The sequence below is a fragment of the Nipponia nippon genome, unplaced genomic scaffold, assembly GCF_047370975.1.
Source record: "Nipponia nippon isolate SJK-2023a ecotype South Korea unplaced genomic scaffold, ASM4737097v1 scaffold_9, whole genome shotgun sequence".
Lineage (NCBI taxonomy): Eukaryota > Metazoa > Chordata > Aves > Pelecaniformes > Threskiornithidae > Nipponia > Nipponia nippon.
Window position 1 is genome coordinate 49,153,654 of NW_028262413.1, and position 22,289 is coordinate 49,175,942.

The 22,289-nt window shown below is 63.9% G+C and overlaps 2 protein-coding genes and 1 long non-coding RNA gene across 5 annotated transcripts; 2 read left to right on the forward strand and 1 right to left on the reverse strand.

The window, feature by feature from the left end:
* Positions 1-246: 246 nt before the first annotated feature.
* LOC148050340 (uncharacterized) lies at positions 247-13,342 on the reverse strand. The gene is made up of 4 exons (XR_015701477.1): positions 12,819-13,342; positions 8,919-9,103; positions 991-1,230; positions 247-488 (listed from the first exon to the last, which is right to left on the reverse strand). It is a non-coding gene; the product is annotated as an uncharacterized LOC148050340 (long non-coding RNA).
* ANKRD34C (ankyrin repeat domain 34C) lies at positions 12,415-18,313 on the forward strand. Of its 3 annotated transcripts, XM_087744602.1 has the most exons (3): positions 12,415-12,690; positions 13,595-13,732; positions 14,592-18,313. In XM_087744602.1, exon 3 carries the CDS (start codon positions 14,640-14,642, stop codon positions 16,233-16,235), a length of 1,596 nt encoding a protein of 531 aa, XP_087600728.1. In that variant the 5' UTR covers positions 12,415-12,690; positions 13,595-13,732; positions 14,592-14,639; the 3' UTR covers positions 16,236-18,313. The 3 variants fall into 3 exon arrangements, with proteins under 3 accessions (XP_087600728.1, XP_087600731.1, XP_087600729.1); XM_087744605.1 differs by lacking the exon at positions 13,595-13,732; XM_087744603.1 differs by lacking the exons at positions 12,415-12,690; positions 13,595-13,732 and adding an exon at positions 14,158-14,235.
* A 162-nt stretch (positions 18,314-18,475) lies between these two features.
* Positions 18,476-21,146, forward strand: TMED3 (transmembrane p24 trafficking protein 3). Its single transcript, XM_009470196.2, has 3 exons — positions 18,476-18,653; positions 19,120-19,368; positions 19,931-21,146. Exons 1-3 carry the CDS (start codon positions 18,489-18,491, stop codon positions 20,165-20,167), a joined length of 651 nt encoding a protein of 216 aa, XP_009468471.2. The 5' UTR covers positions 18,476-18,488; the 3' UTR covers positions 20,168-21,146.
* Positions 21,147-22,289: the final 1,143 nt, after the last annotated feature.

Here is a 22,289-nt window from a genome sequence, read left to right on the forward strand (position 1 = left end):
AGAGCCGCCCCCACAGGCACCGCGCAGAGGTAATTGCAGGTTATTACAAAGCTCTGTTGTTAAATACGGATCACTTCTCTTCCGACAAGCATTCTGTGTAATGCAAACTCAAATCATCTCCCTCCTCCACCAAGCACCTCTCCTCACCCGCCAGGAGCCGTGGCAAGTCACGGCGGTGGCAGAGGACGCGATGTGCATCGTGTCACAGCCATGGCAGAGGACGCGATGTGTGCTGGACACGTCACGGATGTGGCCGCCTCAAACCACAGAGCTATTTTCCAGACTCAGTACGTTTGTCCACGGGATCAGTTTGTGGGGCATCCTCAGGCAGGTGAAGGTTGCGCCTCTCCCACTGTGTATTTTCAGGAGGTAATTCTGCCCGCAGTCTTTACAAAGCTCTCCCTGCTGTATCGCCCCAGCTAAGTGACTACATCGGTATTTTATTGCCTTCTTGCAGAATCCCTGCTGCTTTCCATCTGACATTTACCCTGTGAAGTGCAGAGGTGAGGTGCTGCAGCAGCACCATCCCTTTCCCCAGCATCCACCCTCAGGTGCCCCTCGTGTCCCTGGCCGCAAGACATTTCATTACAGCTGCCCCAATAATTCTTTCATTTACATGATTTTTAGAAAAACTGGAAGTTAACCAAACGAACTGTGGCTCTGCCCCTGTTCCACACAGCACAGGCCGAAGCAATTGTCACTGTAATTACACACTCACAGTGATGAGGGAGGAAGGTCGGAGTCCTGGAAAGCCAAGGCCAAGGATGAGTCCGTATGTCCCATCCCCCTCGCTGGGTGCTCCCCCAGGCCCCCACCCACCTGGCCGGGACGTAGTGCCACGGCTGTCTTCTGCTCCCATGGACAGTCATTTTGAGGCAACAAGAGAAAATTTCATCCCAGATGGCCTCAACTTTGGCAGAGTCAGAAACCAGCTGCCCAGATCCCGGGGTTTGTCTCCAAAACAGCACGCTTTTGTGCTGACGGACTTACCGTGTGCGGTGGGTTGACCTTGGGTGGCTGCCAGATGCCCACCCAGCCACTCGCCCTCAGGTGCCTCCACCCTCGGGTGGGGTTCAGACACTCGGGTGGGAGAGATGCGCCATCTGCCCGGTCCCTTCGGCAGAGCAGCACCCCCGGCACCCAGTGCACGCGATGTTCAGAGCCCCCCGGAGCTGTCTGTCCCCAGCCCGGCGGCACACGGCGTCCAGAGAGCAGCGACGAGGACACGAGCTTGAAGAAAGAGAAACAGAAAGAAGAAATCCTTAGTAGTGATGCTTGTATGGTGTACGGCACAGAAGGACCCCAAAACCCTCCGAAATCATTAACTCTGCTCTGCAAGACCCCTCCAGCCCCAGCATGGCTGCTCTCCTTCGGCGGGGGTAACGGAGAGGCCCCGACCCGACAAGTGAGAGAGCTGAGGCAGGAGCACAGGACTGCTGGCTGCTCACCCTCCAGCACCGCTTCCCTGCCCATAAACGACCGCATTAACCCCCTTCCCCCTAACGGCCATCTGCCGCCCGTCTCCAGACAGTCATGGAAGTGAATGTTTCATCAGGCAGAACTGGTACGAGGGCAAAACAAAATTACTTTCTATACAAACGAGCTTAAATCAAGGTGATTTTTAGATGAAACTCTGTCTGCCATGATGGGTCTCAGCGCTACATGCATAAGGCAGGACTGCCAGAATGCCAGGGCCAGTGTTTACCCAACCCACCTGGAGAACAAAAAATGTCTGGAATGGGAATTCGGCAGAGGACACTGATGAAGTGTGGATGCCAGCTCACGGCCTCGGTCCCCGCAGACCAGAAAGCATGAGCATGGCGAATCGGACATGCATGCTCCATGCCATCCCCGGAGCAGGGCAGCCCCGCCATGCTGCCGGCTGCCACTCCGAGAAATAGGAAACTGGTCCAGGGGGAAAATCCTTCTGTATTTTGTGGTTCTGTAATAGTAAGTTAAAACAGGCTGGTTTAGCTCTGTAACCCATTGCTCCAGTGCAATAAGGTTTCTCCTTCAGGAGCACGGAAGCCCCAGTGCTGCCACGCAGAGGAGCGTCGGGAGCCACTGATGCCGGAGCCCATCTCCGGGCTCTCTCCCCAGCACAGCTAAGGCGCAGCCACCCCGGCGCTTGCGGGACCGTGCCATGCCTCACACACACATCGCCAAAAGTCACCCAGCAGCTCCTGTTTGCCAGGTCTCAAGGTGGCAAATGGGGCTGGGAGGGTGAGCTGCATCGTGTGTGCTTCCCACGGCAGGGCAGAGGGCGTGCAGGGAAGAGCCCCCCTTTGGCGTCACCAGGGGGTCTCCGGGAGCGCCCGTTCGCGGTGCAGGGGCCACCGACACTCGTAGCGCGGGTGGGCACCTGCAGACGCCGAGGCAGCGCCTGCCAGCTCGGGTCCCGCTGGTGCTCCCCGGGGAGAGCCGCGGTCCCCAGGCAGCCCTGCGCAGACTCCCAGCGCAGCGGCGGGGTCTCCTCGTTCCTTCTTAGACAGCGTTCCTGGGCGTCGCGGTATTTCACCCTTCGGTCTGAAGCTCCGCGCCTCTGCCAGTCCCAGGGACGAGGTGCTGACATTTTTGTTGTTCCACGCACTGTTAGGTTTGGAGATCCTTACGGTGCTAGAAGTGAAACGCAACCCAAAGAGCCTTGTAATGACTTCTCAAGACAAAATGAGTTTCTAAAATTAAACCAGCAAAATGAGAGAATGGAATATTTTTGCATTGATTTCTTTGCCATGAATATTTATAAAACTTAGTTTAACAATATTAAATAAAATTAAGAGCACTGGGTGAGAACTACTGCCTGCATCTCCGTCCCCATCACACCGCAAAGCACACGTGAAAAAACGCCTTAACGACGACCGCTCCTGAGACTGCGCACGCCCTGCGAGGATCGGAGCTGCAGCATTGATTCGAGGAGCTCGCAGCAGGGAACCCCCAGTCTAGAAACAGGTAACATCCCCAGAAAGACCCACAAAACCCCACGGAGTTTGTTGCCCACCGGGATGGCTCGCTCCCCAGAGAGGCCCTGGCACCCTGGGCACCCCAGCGCCTCGTCAGCCCCGGCGTGACCGCCCATCAACGCGCAGCCGCCTCGGGAAGTGACCGGCGGGCCCGTGCCCCTGCCTAACGCAGGCAGGGCGGGCAGCGAGGGACGGCGCATGGGGTCTGAGCTCCTGACACCGCTGCAGACGTGCCGCGTCGCAGACGTGGGGTGCCAGCGTCACCAGCCCCATCCCTTCCCCTGCTTGCGTTTGCACTCCCAGCTTCGCCTCTGCCCTTTCAACCCCTGTGCTCAGGCCAAGCGGCTTCGCTCTCCCATCCCAGATGCTGCCTGCACTCATCTTCATTGGCAAATAATCACTACAAATTGAATTGCCACTCAGCTCCTCCTACGCCTGCCTATTAACTCCTGGAGTTAGCAGGTTCGAACGCACCCGTGTGAAACTGCTCTCCATCACAAGCTTCAGCCCGTTTCCAAGCTCCGGCCCCAGGCTTGCCCCCGTGCTCCCAAACCCTGCTGCAGGGACCTGCCGGCTGCCCGGCCCCGGCAGACCCTGGCGGGGTTACAGCTTCGGGGAGCGGACGGCATTGCCGTGACAGCCCACGGCTTCGGAAGGACGCAGGACACCGTTCACCACAGGGGGATGGAGCAGCGCCGCTTCTCCCAGCTGCAACACGACTGTCCTCACCTTCCACCACCACCTCTCTCCTCCCGGCGTCCGTGGTTTTCCAGCCTGGCACTGAGCGCATTTCCCTGCCTTTCAGTCCAAAGGGCTTCTCTGCAGATCCTCTGGAGTTACAGCTGGCATGAAAAAGAAAACACCAACGTGGAGGTGCGAGAATGTAGAGATTACAAAGGAAAAAGGATGAAAAAGTGCAGGGAGAGGGATACATTGCCAAGGCAACCTCTCTGGCTGCGGGGATGAGAGATGGGGAGTGAGGCGAGGGGGGCAGAGGGAGCGGGGCCCTGGGGCCGCTGGCGCCCCGGGAAGCTGGGCCAGGCCCTGCACCGCTGGCACGGTCTCACCAGAGGAACCGCGGTTCCCCAGCACGCCGCTCCGTAAGGAGAGGAGAGGGTTTGCAAATGCTTTTCCAGCCGCTTTCAAAATACATTGCCACCCCACCTGTGGCCCACATGAGAGAGGAGAGAAGAGGGAAAAGGAAAGTTTGTCTGGAGGGGACCTTCACCTCGGGAGCCTGGGGCTCCGGTGATGGAGACAGCGGGGCCGGAAAGCCCAGGGCGAGGACAGGATGGAGACGAGCTGCCCCCAGCCCCTCTGCCCTCCGGGGCAGCTCCCAGCCCCGCTATGGGCGAGGGAGGAGGATTCCCAGCACAGCAGTGTCCCTGAGCCCATCAGCCCGTGTCCCGCCTGGTCCCCAGCCCGGCTCCCTGGAGCCAAATGGTCAGGACTCAAGAGATGAAAATCGCAGTTATCTGAGGGCCAGCACATTGAGTTAATTGTGCAAAATGTCAACCAGTAATTAGAAAATGAGAAGCACTCACTGTTCAGTGACACATAGCAGTGGCATTTCTATTTTCAGACCTTAACACAACTTATTAGAGTCAAAGTCTAATTAATGCACCACACTGTTGAGCAGAGGATGGAGAGTGACCCAGATCTCACCCATCTCCAAACGCTCCTCGCTTACAGGAAGGTTTTAAACTTTGTTCACACTTCAGACACGGATCAGGAGACGACGGGCACTGAAGTCCCCAGAGCAGGGCAAAGCGCTGGCGTTGTACAGGGGCTCGCTCCCAGGCTCGTTTGTGCTTCAATTACAAGTGGAAAATGAAGTAATGCCAGAGTCATCCTGCTGGGGAGGAGCTGGCAAAGCCAGGCCCAGGGATGCGCTGGCAAAGGGGAGCAAGTGGATTTCCACGTGTGGTCTCCCTCTCTGCAGCAGGGAGTGATGCCATGAAGCAGCTGGCCCCCGGCCAGGCTGTCCTCATGGCACATGGAGGCCACCAATGCCCCCGAGGTGCCCAAGTCTTGGCACGATCCCTTGCAGAGGATGCTGCACCCAGTTTCCCAGCCCTGGTCCCACTGAGCATCGCTCCCGCTGCAGTGTGGAGCTGAGCCGCCGACGGGATGGGCACAGCTAGGACAGCAGCAAAGCCCCGGTTCTCCTGTGTCCCCCCAGTGCAAATCACTGGGGGTGACAAATGCCCCCCCGACCTGCCCCAACCCTGGGGTGAACCCAGGCTGGCTTCGGCATAGCTGGAGATCCCCATCTCTGACACTCGGAGTCAAGCACCTGAACCCCCCCGAGGCCCCTTGGGCTGGCCCCAAAAATCACTGCCCCCAAGGGCGGCTGGTGGGATTTCGGCTGCTTCTGTGTTCGCCTGATGCTGGAGCTGTGAAAGCCTCCAGGCTCTGCACGGCTGGGCAGCGAATGCTGGCGCCCAGACGGGTCTAAGCCGCAGCCCCTGCCTGGGCTACACGGCTGAGAACCGGGGCGGCTCCAGGCACGGGGAGGGGGACAACAAGGCACAGCCACCCGCAAGGTCCACGGTGGCCGATGCAGCTGCAGAGCTGCCGATCCAACACGGGACGGCGGCAGGGAGGGCAGCCTCGAATCCAAGTTGAACAACACAGCAGTAACCGTGCACAGCAAATCCTTTACGCTTGTTCACCTACAAGACCCCATAGCATGCAAACGCCCATCACCGTGCCTTCGCCAGGAGCCAGAACTGGGAGAGCCTGGGTGCTGCGGGGACAGGCAGGGGGTCGGTGCAGGAGCAGCCCAGGGCTCTGCGCCGCCAGGGTCCCGCACCAGGGTGGGAGACATGTCCCAAGCCCCACAGCTCCCTCCTCCCTGGAGCAGCCCTGGCACGGAGAGCAGCTCCCAGCAGCGTGGTGAGCCCTGCTCCCCCGGTGAACCCCTGCTACCCCAAGCACCACATCCCAGGACCTCTCCCTGACAGCTCCGAAGTTCTCCAGCACTATTTTTACCCCGCGGTTGCTATAGAGACATCAGACCCACTCACCGTGATGCAGCCTCTTTCGGAAGCGCTGCATCACCAGCTGCCTCCAACAACGCACGGGGCTGGAGGCCACTGTTTTGGGCAGAGCCCCACCGTAGCTGGAGATAGCCCAGCCCTGCAGGACAGCCTGGCCTGGGAAGACGGAGGGGCCCGGCAGAGAGAGGGAGATGTGGCCGGGGGCAGGAGGACGGCAGCATTTCAGAGCCCCAGGAGCCCACCCCTGCAGCCCCTGACCCTGCCCTGCTGCTCTCTGTCCCCTGGGCAGGAGAGGCTCAGACCTGGGCTGCTTTTAAAAGCAAGAAGGGAAACGTTGAGGTTGTCTGACACAGCAAGGGTTTGGGAGGTCACAGAGCTGGAGACGAGAGGGCACCCGCACAGGATTCACCCCTTCTACCAGCAATACCCGCAGCCCTGCAGCACCCACAACATCCAGACCAGAAACAGAGAGGTAGCAGCTTTCTGAAGACACAAGCAGGGCTTGGTTATGGCCATGCTGGAGCAGGAGCGGGGCTGTGGGCCCCCGACACCCTCTCCAGCCCTGAAGAGCCCTGCCGGCTCCCCCTGCCCTGCCGAGGGGTGATGCCGCAGGACGCGGGAGCGAACGGCCGCCTGCTCCATCGCTCCTGGTGCTCCCAGGTCGAGGGCGAGCTGCTGCCTCCCCCAGCCTGGGCGAGATGCAGCAATGTCCCAGCAATGTCCCAGTGCCAGGGTTGAACTTCCCAGCACTTCCCTGGCACCACAGCCAGCCCGACCCTCTGGCCAAAGCCAGGCACAGGAGGGGACGTGGAGCAGCTGTACACAGCACTGCGTGGCCACACAAGGCGTCAGGGGCAGGGCTGTCGCTAGCAGAGGCCACCACAGATATCAGCTAATTGATCTCCATTACACCATGGGAAGCTGGTACTTGTTTGCTTAATTTTTCCAGCAGGAAAAATTAGGGTCAAAATTAAAGCAGATGCAAACCTGCACCAGGCTTTGGCCCTGCAGGGAAAATGTCCAGATGCCGCGGGAACGGCCGGTCCCCTCGCCCGTGAAAACCCCCGCGAGGAGCACAGCTGGGACCTGCTGGCCCCCAGGGGCTGCACCTCCCCAGGGAGCGCGGGCAGGGCTGAGGGCCTGACCCTGAACTTCACAGACCCATCATCAGTCCTAATTAGTAACAGACACCCGCAGCATCCTCCTGGAGCAGCAGAGCGGGGGACAAGCCCCCCGTGGGCCCGAAGCACAGACTGCTGCCAGTTATGAGCATGCCGAAGGGCTGGGACCCCCGGCTGCCCCGTGCTGGGCGTGCGGACCCCCCGTGCCCAGGGCAGCCCCGTGCCCCGCTGTGCCTGGTGGGTCAGGAGACACGGGCTGTGCCCCAGGCAGGGCGCAGGGTGGCACAGCGCTCGGGGCAGAGCTCGTGGTCCCCCCTGAAACACCAGCACTGAAAGCTCCCCCATCACCTGAGTTCATCCCTCCAGGGAGGCGTGTTTATAAAAAGAGGCTGTGCGTGGATGAGCTGGCAGAAATAGCTGCACGCAGCCCTCTCTGTGCAGTGCGAGAGATGATCACCAGCTGTTCTGCAAAACACCCAAAATAGAACCAGCGCCGCGCGGCCTCCGGGGAGATGGCCCCCACTCAGGTAAGGCAGGCAGAGCAGCGAGGCTGCGCTCGCGTCCCACCTGCGTCTGTGCCCCCGCTGCTCCCAGGGGAGTCTCAAGGCGGCCAGGGAGCCGGTGCGTCGGGAGAAGCACCTTCCCCAGGAGACAGACCAGGCTCCGACAAGCAGCGGGCTGATTTGCCACAGCTCCTCCTGGGGCTTTAGAAGCACGCAGAGCCACGATTGCCCCTTGCCATCCTGCCCCAAGCCTGCACCCACAGCCACAGCCTCCTGAGGCATCGCTACAGCCGCTGCCTGAATGTCCCTGGGGACCGCAGCTGCACCACGCGCAAACCAGACAGGCCCACGACGGTCCCAGCCAGCAGCTGAGCACAGCTCCCTCCTCCTTTGCGCTGGGCCAGGCTCTAATTATAACTTCAGAAAGCTGTAATGAAGGGATGAGAGCTGCCCGACAGCGTGTCTGTGGCAAGATATTGTTGGTGTGGCCCAATAAAGCATTTGACATCTCTGCTGTTCCCTTTGGTGTCACAGTCATGTCACCTCTGCCTCTCCCTGCCGAGGAGGAAGGCACCGTGGGGGAGAAGGAGCCCCTCTGCCGCGGTTCTGGGTACTGGTATCCCCCCTGCTGCGGCCCCGTGCACGCCGGCAGCACCGCCGGGTCGGTGCCCAGCCCTCCGCAGCCTGCCAGGGCTGTTCGGGCAGACCCAAGCAGGGCCCAGAGCACGCGTTGGATGGCACCCCAGGCACCTGCAAAACCACCTGCCCCGAGCTGGCTGGGTCTGGGCACCACCCGGGCACTGCTGCAGCACTGAGGATCGCGGCCAGGGCTCAGAGCCCTTGCACTGGAGCTGCAGCTTCTCCTCCCGCAGCAATCCCTGCCGGCCCCGTTGCCATGGCATCCTCAGGGATGGCACAGATGCTGGTGAGGAAGATGAGGAGGATGAAGGTAGGTGGACACATTGGCTCTGCATAGCCAGGACGGGGCTGGGGCAGATCTGGGGCCCCCTTGCAGCCAGCGGGGGCCATTCCCCTCCTGGGAGGTTCCAGCTCTCCGGGATAACTGGAAGCAGCGGCTCCTGCAGAGCCCTTTGCTCCCTGCCCTCGCCCGCAGTGGGAAGCCACACGAGGTGCTGAGCCGGCCTTGACAGCACAGGCATGGCCCTGCCCTGCCCGGGGCTCCGCCGCCGCCCCTCCGTCCAGCACGCCGGCTGGGGCGCTTTGCACTGGGTTACAAACAGCAAGTGAGCCGAGGGCTGCCGCCCCGGGTCGCCCCTGCCTCCGCCCCCTCACTCTCCTGCCTGATCATTTTTTGGAGGTCTCGGACCATACCGTTTGCACCTGTGCTGGCGGAGACTGAAGAGTGAGCCACACCGATGCTGGTCCTGCAGCAGAGGTGACGCAGAGATGCTCGGTCCAGGATAGCGGTGGTTAAAGCTGAGATGACACAGGTGACACTTTCCAGGCGTCTCTACACATCCCCTGGGTTCAGCCAAGCCCCTTCACATTCACTGCTCCTAGTAAACCAAGGAAGGAGCAGGGATGTTCAGCCCAAAGCTCCTATTTAACCCATCACCCAATTAAACAAAACCTCCCATTTTAGGTACATCTCATTCACAGCAACTGGACCTCACAGTCGGAGCCTGGCGAGCTGGCACGGGGCACGCAGTGCCCAGAGTCCCGGCACCTGGGCGGGAGCAGGACTGGGACCGGGGGCTGGCGGGTCAGGCAGGAGAGCTGCCTGCACCCCCCTGCCCCAGACCCCGTGAATCATCAGGGAGCGAAGCGCAGCCCGAGGAGCAGCGCAGACGTTACTCAGCAAATCGTTATGAATAACTAATAGCTCTGAAGAAACGCAACCTGCGATCATGTGCGAATAGGAAGGGGGCCCATCTCCATTAATCACTCATTATGAATTATTCAACAAAAGAGGAAGCAGAAGGCAAACACAGCAACGATTTGTGTAGAAAGCGGGTGGGTTATCGTCAGCGCTCAGCCCCCTCCCCAGCCGCCCCCAGGCCGCGGTCCCAGCAGCGCAGCCCTGGCAGGGCTCTCCCCAGACAGGGCAAGGGCAGCCCGCATCCAGCCCTGCCTGTGGAGCGAACCATGGGCAGCCCTGCCTGCGGGCAGCCCTGCCTGCGGGCAGCCCTACGTGGCAGCTCCTCTTTGGACAGGCAGGCGATGGGGAGCCAGCGTGGCCATGCTCGTCCCTCCCTCCCTGCTGGGAGTGGAGCTGGGGCATCTCCCACCCCACGGACACCTGGAAGCTGGTGAGGTCAGGCTGGTGGAGCAGGAAAGCAAACTCAGGTCTGAACACCTGCAAGGAACGGTTATCCCTGCTTTCCAGCCAGGACCAGCCCGGCAGCACCGCAGCCAGCTCGGCAGCGCGTGGGAGAGCCCGGCGCGGCAGCAGGGAGCCGGCCCGGGCTCCGGCACAGGGCCGATAACTAACGGGAACTGCAAAGTCAGCAGAAGAAGAAGGGTCCCTTGCAAGTGGGGGGGTGTCGGCTGCCCATCACTTGTTGCCAACGCTCTCCTAATTGAGAGGGGAGCTACCAGGAGGGGTCACGAGAGCCTGGGGAAGGTTGCATGTGACTCACGGTGTCTCGGTAGCCCTCTGCTTCCCGCCACGGCCGTCTCCCTCCATGCAGCAGGACACACTGCGCGCTGGGAACAAGCACCCCCCTCATTTTGAAACAGCCCCACCAAACCTTTCGGCGAAGCTGCTGGCAGATCTCCTGGCCTCCAGGACGCGGCCAGCCCCGGCGCTGCAGGGAGGACCCACGGCTGGGAGATGTGGCCCCTCCAGCCCAGGCCCCTGAGCATGGCCACCCACCCGAGGAGCTGGTTGCCACCTGCCTGGGGTCATTTTGTCATCTCGGATGCTGCAGCTTCTGTCCCCAATGACCCAACAGCAAGTCCCAAAGCAAAGGCAGGGCAGAGCAGACAGACTGCTTTTTGGTCCTTTCATGCCCCAGGACCTTCCCTCTTCCCCCTCAGCTCCCTCCCTCGCGGTGGCTGTCCCTCGGCTGTCCCTTGCCCGTCCCTCGGCCGCCCAGGCCCCGGGGCAGGCGCGTGAATCCCCCCTGAACCGGGCAGAAGCACAGCGGCTCCGTGCTGGGCTGCCGCGGCAGCTTTCTCTGGGGCTGGCGAATAAACCCCCACTCCCGGGCAGTCTGTGCTCATCCTGCCAAGGCAACTCCCCGGCTTCTAAATCTGTTTGGGGTTTTTTGGGGTTTTTTGTTGTTTTTTTTTAAGTAGAACTTTTCCACAAATAATCTGGTGTGCACGCATGCATCTGAAAATTAATGGACAAACACATGCATCTTCAGAGTTTATATGGCCAATTTAGCAGGCTACTGAGAAGTCTCTGCCTTACTGGACTTAGCAAAGAAGCTGCCATAAGGTCCGCCTAAATGCTTGCTAATGTTATAAGACCTACTTCATTTCTCTGCTAGCTCTGATTGTTATTATCACCTTTTACCAAAGAAGACTGCAATTTTCGATTATATTTAGTAATCACAAGACAAATTTCCCCTAATGTTAATCTAATCTAAGAGAGTGCTATGATAAATACCGTTACAGGCAGCAGTAGCCTGCTAAATTACAGAGCCATGGGTAACGTTGTGTTTGTTGTGCGTTTAGGACCGTGTCCCCCCCTTCCACCCCATGACCTGTTTCTGCTGCGACTGCTCCTGAAGAGCCAATCTTCTCAGCAGCCACGGAGTAAAACGGGCTGGAGTCTGCAGAAAAGCGGTTTTCTGCCCGGATGAGAGATTCGGGGACCAAAGCGGTCTGTGCAGGGGCAACAGAAGAGCGCTGGTCCTGGTAGCTTCCCAAGGACGCCGAGGGGGGCTTTGTGCCCCGGAGAGCAGCGGGCAGGGACGCTGCCTTGCCCCACGCAGCACAGAGCACGCTGATACCCGAGACAGGCGCTCAGCCCACGGGGGCACCGGCATCGGAGGGGACCTCAGGGGGTCTCCAGTCCGACCCCCTGCTCCCAGCGGGGTCAGACCAGTTTGCTCACGACTGGGTCCCACTGGATCTGGAAACCCTCCCCAGACGGAGAGAGCACAGCCTCTCTGGGGAGCCCGCACTGGGGCTGAGTCGTCCTCGCAGTGGCACCCGGGCACCACGACACCCCCAGGGCACAGGGCACCGCAGCACTGGCAGCACACACGTACCGGCACACGTGCCTGGGCACACGCGGGCACCAGGGAACACACGTGGCACAGCTCCACACCCCGCACGTGGGTGTGCAGACCCACGGGGACATGGGCACCCCCATGCAGATGCCCCCCTGCACGTGGACACGGCCTTGTACACGGGCACACGTGCAAATACAGGCGTGCAAGGACACACGGACATGGAGACACACACACAGGGGGATGCAGCCCCACAGAGGACACACACCCCCGGCACACCCCACAGACAGGCGCCCGGCACAGCCCCCCGCGCACACGCGGAGGCAGCTCTGCTCCTGTCACCCGCACGCAGGGGGACCCACACCTGGCACGCTGGCACGGGGACACCACACCTCCGAGGTGTGCACGCACACCCCCCCCGCACCCAGCGCCTGCACCCCCAAACTCACCCCCACGGACACCCCGCCCCCCCCCCGCACACAGACACCCACGCGCGGGTGGGCACGGGGTCTCCCACGCCTCCCCCTCCCGCACACATCCACACGCCCCCGCGGCGGGCAGGGACACGGACCCGCACCCCCCCGCACACGGACTCCCCCGCCCCGCCGCTCCCCGCACCCACCCGGGGGCGGACGCGCCGCCCCCCCGCGCAGCCCCGGCGCGGTGCGGTGCGGGCCGGGCAGCGCCGGCGGCGAGGCAGCCGCCCGGAGCGCACACGCGGGACCATGCGGGCAGAGGCGCCGGGGTAGCCCGGCACCGGGCACCGATACCGGCGCCGGAGCGGGACCCGGGACGCTCCCGCCCCCGGGGGCGGGGGGACGCCGACGCCAGGGCCCCCCCGTTCCCCCCCCCCCGGTGTCTCCGAGCGCCGGCCCCTGCGACCCCCGGCGGGCAGCGGGAAGGGACGAGGCTGGGACCCTCCGGCGGCACCGGGGACCGCGGCCGGCGGGGAGACGGAGGTGAGAGCCCTCGGGGGAGCAACTTTCCCAGGAGCCTGCCGGCTCCCCGAGGGAAGGGGCCGTGGGCGGCCCACGGACGCGGCTCCGGGGCGGGGGGCTGGGGGCGATGCCCCGGTGCGAGCACTTACGGCAGGTCCCGGGCCGCAGGATCCCGCGGGGCGCGGAGGGCTGGTGGGAAGGGGCGAGCAGCTTGTGCGCACCACGGGGGAGGCTCTCGGCGAGACCCGATGGGCCCCGGCTGCCGAGAGCTCCGGGCGAAGCGGGCAGGCTCCGGCGGGCCCCCGGCAGGCGGGGGTGCTGGGCACGGCCTGGGGAGCGGAGACCGCTGCTCACAGCCGGGCAGGCGGCAAAGGGCACTGGGAGCGGGGGGCAAGCAGGTGGCACGGCCCCTGGCCACCTCTGCTTCTGTGCCTCTGTGATGTTTCCATGGTGCTGGGCGTCTGCTGGTCCCTCCAGCACGGCTCTGAGTTGCTACCTCTGCGTTGTCCATGGAGCCCAGCAGGTCTCAGAGCTGCAGGGGACGGGTGGTGTTCCCCAAGGACACAGGCAGCAGGGCCACGGGGCACTCGGGCTGCGTATCCTGGCTGTGGGGCGATGCGCAGGAGCCTTACCTGGCTGAATTTCCCATAGCCAGCCCGTGCCAGGGAAGCACTTGCCAGCAGAGACGATGCCTGTCGATCCTCCTGAGCCAGTCCTGCTGCAGAGGCTGCTGTGAGTGGAAGCTGCTCTTACAGCCCTCTCCTGCACAAGTGGCTCACGCCACCATTAAGCAGCACGGGGTTACAGCCAGCCTGACCGCAGCTGCTTCACGTTTCCCTCGGCAGTGAGGGGGCAAAGAGCAGGGCTCCAGCCCGAGAAGCCGCGGGAGATGCTCACGCTGTCTCCGGTGGGCTCTGCGTTACAGCCCCAGAGATCTAGAAGACACGGTGGAAACCATCACAGCATCAGGACCGTTCTGATTTCTCCGGCACTTGGGGAAACGAGCTGCATCCAGGCAAATGTCAGCACAGCTACTGGGGAAGCAGAGCTGGAGAAGAGCAAGGCAAGATGAACCGAGACATATTGCCGGGGAGCAGCACGAGCAGAGCTGCTTCGCGAGGGGAGGCGTGCCGTAAGCTGAGGGCGACCACCGCACAGGCGGGGGCCAAGGCCTCATCAGCAGGGCAGGGACAGGTCGGGGACAGGTCCCATCACCAGCGATCATCAGGCCAAGGCAAGGTGCAAGTCAGGTCCCAGCTCAGCAAGGGAAGTCCAGCGAACAAGTCTGGTCTGGCAGGGGTGGATGGAGCCTCAGGCACCTCCGCAGCTCAAACTAGGACTGGGGGTCTGGGCCAGCGTTTAAATAGAGGCCCCAGCCCCGGGGCGGAGGGTGGGTGGGGGTCTCAGGTGAGGCTGGTCAGGGCAATTAAGGGCAATCAGTGCCCTCAGGGCCCTGGCAGCCAAGACCTCTGTCCAGAACAGAGGAAGGCCAGAGGCTCCATGGCCGATAGAGAAAAATACAGTACATCCTAAAGATGAGATGATTGAGGGGGGCAGTGCCACAAAGTAAACGCATGGCGCGGCTGTGAGAAGGCAGGGCTGAGGCGTCCCCCAAAGCTCGGCTCTTTCTCCCTGGAGATCCCTGAGGAGAGCAAGCCTTTCCTCCCGCGGCCGCTCCCCTGCCTGGCACCCCGGGCACCCCGCGGGCAGCAGGAGGCCCTGTGTGCGGGGGGCTGGGGTGCCGCACCCGGGCGGGGGGGGGCCTCTGGGGGGCCCCTAGTGCCACGGGGGGGGGACGTGGTCAGAGGGGCAGTGGGACGCGGAGCGGTGCCGAGAGCGTGGCACCCGCAGGAAGGCAGGGCAGAGGTGGGAGCCAGGGCTGGGGAGCAAGCCTCACCTCTGCTTCACGGTTCCTTCCACAGCTGCTGGCCGACGCTGTCCTTGCCCACCAGTGAGCAGCGGCCGGTGCCATGGATGAGGTGACGGAGCTGGAGGTGGGGGGGAACTCCCTCCTGAAGGCAGTGTGGCTCGGCCGGCTCCGACTGACCCGGCTGCTGCTGGAAGGGGGGGCTTACATCAACGAGAGCAACGAGAAAGGGGAGACCGCCCTGATGGTGGCCTGCATCACCAAGCACGTCGACCAGCAGAGCATTAACAAGGCCAAGATGGTGAAGTACCTGCTGGACAACAGAGCTGACCCCAACATCCAAGACAAGTCTGGGAAAACAGCCCTCATGCACGCCTGCATCCGCGGCGCCGGGGGGGACGTGGTGTCCCTGCTGCTGGAGAACGGGGCAGACCCCAGCCTGGAGGACCACTCGGGAGCGTCAGCTCTGGTCCACGCCATCAACGCCGATGACAAGGATGTGCTGCAGCACCTCCTGAACGCCTGCAAAGCCAAAGGGAAGGAGGTGATTATTATCACCATGGACAAATCGGCCTCTGGCACCAAGACCGCCAAGCAGTACCTGAACGTTCCCCCCTCGCTGGAGTTCAAGGAGAGGGCCCCCCCCGAGGTGTGCATGGCACCCTCCAGCGCCCACCTGAAAACTCCCGTCTCGACACCTTCCCCTGCTGAGAAGGAGAGCAGCATCCTCAGCCCTCACCCGTCGCACCCCGGGGACACCCCTTCTGCCAGGGCTGCTGACGAGCCCCCCTCCCCGGGCCGGCGAGCCAGTGCGGCCAGGAGGGCCCGCCTGCCCCAGTTGAAGCGGCTGCGGTCAGAGCCATGGGGTCTGGTCGCACCCTCGGTGCTGGCGGCCTCCGCACACCGCGACGACACGTGGGTCTGCGCGGACAACGAGGTGATCATGGGCATTGGCGACCTCTCGCTCTCCAAAAAGGCTACCCTCGCTCGGAGCGGCAGCAGCAAGAGCAAGGACCCCTCTCTCTTCCCCCCAGTAGACGAGCAGGCTCTGAGGATGCCGCCGGCCCCTGGGCCACTGGCAAGGAAAGCAGCCTACGAGAAGAGCCAGGCCGCCCACCAGCGCCTGCCCCGAAGGAGCACGGTCCCCGAAGAGCCGGAGAGCGTCGGCTCCGCTGCCGCCGGCTCAGCCGCGGCGATGGATGCACTGCACTGGCGGAGGCTGGGCGCCGAGCACTACGACTGCGACCCCCAGCTCTTGGGCATCCCCAGCCCGACCGAGGCAGGGAAGGTGCCGTCGGAGAGGAGGAAGCTCAGCGGGTCCCACCTGGCTTTGCTGGTCGGCTCACGGGAGTCCCTGGAGAGCATCGCCGGCACGTCACCTGGCCCCGTCCGGCGCCGACCCCCTGGTTTGCTGGAGAGGCGAGGGTCCGGGACCCTGCTGCTGGACCACATCTCCCACACAAGGCCGGGATATCTGCCCCCCCTGAACGTGAACCCCAACCCCCTCATCCCCGACATCGGCTCCAACAGCAAAACCTCCTCCCCGCTTGCTGCTGGCTTGAAGTCCCTGGTACCCATCGCTCCCAGCTCGCCCAGACGGGGAGACTTGAGGGCCAAAAGGAAGCTTCTCCGGAGACACTCCATGCAAGCGGAGCAGATGCGGCAGCTCTCCGATTTTGAGGAAATAGTGGCCCAATAGCCGCGTCACCATTTCTTTCCCAAGAAGGCTACCAAATCAGTGCTCTCCCTGCAGAAACGTGACAGTTCCCGCACCAAGCGGTCACCCAGCTCTGGGGAAACGCCGGCGGCTGCGGGGGTCAGACCTGTGCTCAGAGGGTGAATCAGGAGGCTCCTGCTCCGCTTGCCAGAGCTGTAGGAGAGCCCGGGCATCCCGCCCAAACGGCCAAAGTGTCTCCCCTGTACTCTTCATTCCCTTCTGGACTTTTCCCCAGGAGCGACTGCCTGAGGGATCCGATCCTAGACCACTTGAGATCATCAGGCTTCGCATGAAGGCTCCTGCCTGCAGTTCACTTATTCCTCACTCTTTATAATCCGTTTTTCTTCCACCCCGCTCGTTCTGACACAGAAACCCCTCTGGAGCCCCGCGCCAGGGAGCCGTGGGGCTGATGTCCTCGTGAAGTGCCTGCCAGGAAGGGAAGGAGCTTGGTGCTGCGCGAGGCTGGGAGAGCAGAAATACCCGTCCCGAGCACCTGAATGTATTGGTACCCTCGCTGTGCTGCAGAGGAACGTCCAAGCATGTGGTGGTCCAAGCACTTTGAAACTCCAGAAGCCGAGCTAACCCCGTTAACTGCTGCAACCCGGTGCCTTCAGTGGGCCTGGATTGGGACCGGGTTTGTCCCTGTCTCTGAAGCGACCGAGGTTCAGGGGCATTTCCCACCACGCCGAGTAACTCCAAGCACTGAATCCCTGGGCGAGGAGCGCTCCCAGCTCGTCTGCGTGGGAAGCTTCTGCCAACGATGGGGGAGCGAGGGTGCCCAGCTGCCAGGGATGGCACGCAGAGAGCATCAGGGGTTCGTCCCGGCCGGGGAGAGCTGCGGGCACAGCGCCGCAGCCAGGACCCTCTCGCCTGCTGACCCCGCTGCAACAACAGCCCTTTGGGGCCGAGGCAGAGCGGAGCGAGGGCGGGCGGCTGCGCGCAGGCAGGAGGAGAGGGCAGCCGCAGGATGGGTCTGCACAGCATCGGTGTCTGCACGGCACCATCCTGATGCAGCGTGAGTCCGAGCCAGAAAACACATCTGCATGGCTGGAGGTGGGGATGTGACTGCGATTCCTTCCCGGCGCACAGGGACCCGGGCACCCAGCCCTGCGGACGGGGCCGCGCAGCACCCAGCCACGGGACTGGGCCTGCACCAGCAGCATACGGCAGCTTTGCAGCGTCAGGGCAGCGAGACCGTGCACCGCCGGCCCCCTCCCCCCGCGTGGCCCCAGCCGGCGAGCGCTCCGGCTCTGCCGCCTGCCCCGCACCGCGTGCCGCTCGTCCGAGGCCCAGCGAGAACGGCTCCCGTGGGCGCGTTCAATGAGGTCTCGCGCGTCCTGGCGCCCGCTGCGCAGCCAGCGTCGCTTTGACAAGCGAGCGGAAGCAGTCTCACCCTGCCGGGGCTGGTGTCGGGTTCTGCCCTTGCCTCCATCAGCCCAGCACACGCTTCCATCCGTCCGTCTGTCCGTCCTTCCGAAGCGGCTGGCGAGGAGCCGCTTCCTCGCCCAGGGCATTAGCCATCTTTCCCCAGGCTGTTGCAAAACTTTGCACGGTTCCTGCACAAAGCAGCATCGCGGCTCGGTTTTAGCTGCCCAGGAACGTTCTCTGAAAGTGCATTCTAGATTTAAACATGCTATTTAGAGAAAGGTGGGGTTATATTTTTACAGCCTTAAAGTTTATACTCCCTGTAGGTCAAGTGTCTTATAGACTGAATTTCAGGCATATTTTCCCTATAACAGTGATGTTTGTCTTATATTTTAGTGTGGAATTTTAAATCCCGTAGTTCCCCTTTTCTGTTCATTTCTAAATATTCCAATATTTTGCATTTGTCTTTTTTTTGACGCCTTTAGCCAGCGGTCGGGGACGGGTGCCTGCAGAGCGCGGGTCACCCCTGGGCCGCTTCCCGCGTTCCCTGCGTTGGACCGGGGGATGCGAGCAGCGCTCTCCTACGGGAATATCTCACTGCCGTTATGGGCGCGGGCGCGTACCGGTGATGTCACGTAACGGCACGGACTTCTTGTATTATCGCTCCGTTAATAAAGAGCTCGGCCTCGGCCCGAGAGCCGCCGCCGGGTCCGCGGCTCCGGGCTGCTCGGCCGCGGCTGCCCGGGGGCGCGGCGGGGGGCGGGGAGGCTCCGCAGCGCCCGGGGCCGCCCCCGGCGGAAGCGCGGCCGGTGCCGGTGCGGGCGGGCGCCACGTCAGGGGGGGCGGGGCCGGGGCTCCGGAGGGGCCGGGATGCGGGCCGGGATGCGGGCCGGGATGCGGGCGCTGGCGCTGGCCCTGCTGCTGGGCGCGCTGTCCGCCGGCGGCACCGAGCTGACCTTCGAGCTGCCCGACAGCGCCAAGCAGTGCTTCCACCAGGAGCTGGAGCGCGGCCTCAAGTTCACGCTGGACTATCAGGTACTGCCCTGCCCGCACCCCTGCCCGCACCCCCTGCCCATGCTCCCCCACCCGTGCCTTGCCCGCGCCCCTGCCGTGCCCCGCGGGGCCCCCGGCAGGGCTGCGCCTCTCCCCCCGCGCTGCCCCGGCAGACGTCCCCAGCCCTGGCCCCCTGCCCCGCAGTGTCCGCCTCAGAGCCAGCGCTGGCATGTGCCCACAGGAGCCCCGGACCCAGCCGTCCCCCTGTCCGGGCACCCCACCCGAGCCCCGGGCACCCCACCCGAGCCGCAGGCACCATGGGGCACGGCCTCCCCCGGGGCTCCCCCAGCCCGGGCCCCCGTCCCAGGGCGGGCAGCCGTGGCACGGTGCCTGCTCTCCGAGGGCAGGGCTGTGCACGCAGGCATGGGGCCGAGCAGAGCTGCTCCCGCCGGGGCGGGAGGCTCTCGCCATGTGGTTCGGCAGGTGCTGCCCGCGTCTCCTCGCGCAGGTGATCACCGGGGGACACTACGACGTGGACTGCTACGTGGAGGACCCCAACGGCAGGACGATCTACAAGGAGACCAAGAAGCAGTACGACAGCTTCCCGCACCGCGCTGAAGTCAAGGGTGTCTACACCTTCTGCTTCAGCAATGAGTTCTCCACCTTCTCCCACAAAACCGTCTACTTCGACTTCCAGGTGGGCGACGAGCCACCGATCCTGCCCGACATGAGCAACCGCGTCACCGCCCTGACGCAGGTGAGTCGCTGCACGCTGCCGCAGGAGGGAGGTCCTGCCGCAGCTCCCGCTTGTGGCCAAACGGCCCCACGGGACGGCGGTTGGGGGCTTGTCCACCTTCCCCTCCACCAAATGCAGAAGTGCCAACCGCCAGCCAACCGCCCTGCCACGTGCAGGCCACATCCCCCTCCCAGCAGCGCGGGCAGAGAGGGATGGGGAGGGCTGCTCTGCGTCTGAACCTGCCCTGACCTGAGCACCCGGTTTCCATCCCGCGCAAGGGAAGTGCAGCAAACCTCTTCTGTCCCTTGGCGTGAGCCCGCAGGGATGGCTGTGCCCTGGGCTGGGACCCAGACCCTGCCCTTGGCCCCCAGCGCCTCGGCGGGTCTCTCAGTTGTGCCCCAGTGCTCGCAGCAGGCTCCCTCCAGCAGCCCGTCTCCAGCATTGCCCCTTTGAGCAGAGCCGCTCTTGGGTCGCTGCTGTCCTGCTCGCGGGTGTCCCAGCACAGTCCTCCACTCCCTCGGCCGGGAGCACCGGGCCCGAGCTGTGCTGCGTCAGCAGCAACGGAGCACGCTTGTCTCCCCAGATGGAGTCCGCCTGCGTCACCATCCACGAGGCTCTGAACACGGTGATCGACTCCCAGACTCACTACCGCCTGCGGGAAGCACAGGACCGGAGCAGAGCCGAAGACCTCAACGGCCGGGTCTCATACTGGTCGGTCGGGGAAACCGTCATCCTCTTTGTGGTCAGCATTGGGCAAGTGATGCTGCTCAAAAGCTTCTTCACCGAGAAGAGACCCAGCAGCGGCGGGGCCGGCACCTAGAGCCGCAGCCGTTCTGTGCCCAGACTGCGGCGGGGAGCGGGCAGGCAGCGTTCTCCCGGGTCACACTTTACCTCTGTTTCTCACAAGGTGCTGCCGTGGGGAGGTGGCTGGGGGGGGAGCAGGGGATGATGTGACGCTGCTGAGCCAGGTGGCAAGTGGTCACCCAAGCATGGGCATCCCCCGGCCAATCCCCCCAGCATCACCTCCCGCTTTGCCTTCGCCTGCCCTGCGGCCCCGTCCCCTCACCCGGCCGGTCTCTCCCCACTCACCGTCTCCACCGGGGAAGCGGGTGGGCACGCTGAGGTTTGGCCTCAACACTCTGGCCCCTTGTCTGACGCCCGGTGCACCTTCAGAGCCTGATGTGACTGCAAGGTGCAGCCCGGCATCCAGCAAGGCCGCGCACTGCCCAGAGGAGAGCTGCCCTGATGCCTGCAGGCAGAGGGGTGAGCGCAGCTCCCCTCTGTGCCCCAGGCAGGCAGGGTGCTCCCCGCAGCAGGGCCACAGCCGCAGCAGCCTCCCAGGAGCCGCTGGCTCAAAAACGGAGGCGAGGTTTCAGCAGGGGCTTTTTGCTTGGTGATTTCCTTTGCTTTGCAAGCCCCGTCCTCAGAGCGACGCATTTCCCAGGCCCTTCTCTGCTGCGGGAGCAAGCGGCATGCCCTGTACAAGGTGGTGTTTTCATACTTGCACGAGTCCACGGCTGGGCTGTGCCCGGTAGACAGCGGGAGCGGGCACCGCTCTGCCCCACCCGTGCCGAGGAAGCCCCATCCCTGCCCCAGCAGCAGCGAGGACACCCCGCGTCCCTGGGACTGTGGCCCCGTTCCCTGTAGCCCCACGAAGCAGAGACCCCGCAAGAGCCCTGGGGAGACCAGCGTGCCGGCCGCTGCCAGCCCTCGAGCAGGCGCGGGATGGCTCCTCCGGAGCCGGAGCAGCACCACTGGCGTTTTACTTTGCCACTTTGTAATAAACCCCTGTGACCGTGGTTCACGCTGCCGTTATTGGGCACTGCTCCTGGGATGGACAGCCAGGTACGGCTACGGCCATGGCCGAGCTGGCTGCCCCTGCCTGCGACAGGCCCTGCCTGTTCCTGCCTCGCCGAGCACTCGACCCCCCAGTGCTCTGCAGGCAGGCTCGGCACCCGCCAGGGTGATGCCAGTCTGCCCCCGGCCCTCGGCAGACCCCTGTCCAGGAGGAGATGTTTTGGTGCAGCCAGTTGCCGCAGCCCTCACCTCCTGCCTGCCCACAGCCCTGCCACGCACCGGCTGGGCGTGCTCCCGGCACAGGACCAGATGCCAGAGCCAGGGAGACCCCAGCAGCAGGAGCAGCGCTCCCGGCCGTCCCCCCGCTGACACGGCCAGCTCACGCACGGGGGCTCGCTGTCAGCAGGGGCTTCCCCGGGGCTACGGGCAAATCCCCAGGTCTGGGTCCTGCCTGGCAGCGGGGACCGAAGGGGGCGAGGGAGCCCAGCGACCCACTGCAGCAGTGGGGAGCCCCAGGCAGACCCTGCCTGGAGTCAGCCTCTTGCTTCAGTCCTGGCTCCAGCAAACCCCAGCTCTGCCAGTAACCCTGCCCTGAGGCCAGGGGGATGCCGGGCAGGTTCCCATGAGCCATCCCTCACCCCCGGCACGGCTCCCGGTGTCACAAGGAGGGCTCAGACCTGCTGCTCCGGGGCGCAGGGGGAGGTGAGGGGCCCGGGCACCCACAGCCCCTGCTCGAGGCCCGGGGCTGCAGCCCCCTCCCCGCCTCCCCAGCCTCTCCTGCCCCGCCGTCCGCGCCAGCTCCTGTGGCAGCACTGGCCTTGGGGCAGTTGCTGCGCAGCCGGGAGCAGCTGGGCCCCTGCACCTCGCAACGACCTTCGTCAGGAGCTGAGAGCTCCCGTTTCTAGCGGAGCTGCCAGCGGGTGCAAGGCTGCACGGTGCCCTGGGACTGCTGCCAGCTCAGCTCCACCAGCAGGGACCAGCCCCGCGCCCCACCGGGGCCAGGAGCCCGGCGGGGACCAACAGCCCCGGCAGCCGCTGCAGAGGCCAGCACCCAGCCCTGGCCGATGCGGGGGATGCCCTCGGAGCTGGGCCTCCCTGGGGGTCCCGGGACCACCCCACGGCAGGGACAGGAGCAGCCAGGACCG

Bases quoted from the DNA above. Each gene is read 5' to 3' on its own strand.
- ANKRD34C (XM_087744602.1), top strand. From the start codon at position 14,640: ATGGATGAGGTGACGGAGCTGGAGGTGGGGGGGAACTCCCTCCTGAAG.
- TMED3 (XM_009470196.2), top strand. From the start codon at position 18,489: ATGCGGGCCGGGATGCGGGCCGGGATGCGGGCGCTGGCGCTGGCCCTG. The intron at 18,654-19,119 runs GTACTGCCCTGC...CTCCTCGCGCAG, and splicing joins AGTTCACGCTGGACTATCAG to GTGATCACCGGGGGACACTA. The intron at 19,369-19,930 runs GTGAGTCGCTGC...TTGTCTCCCCAG, and splicing joins GCGTCACCGCCCTGACGCAG to ATGGAGTCCGCCTGCGTCAC.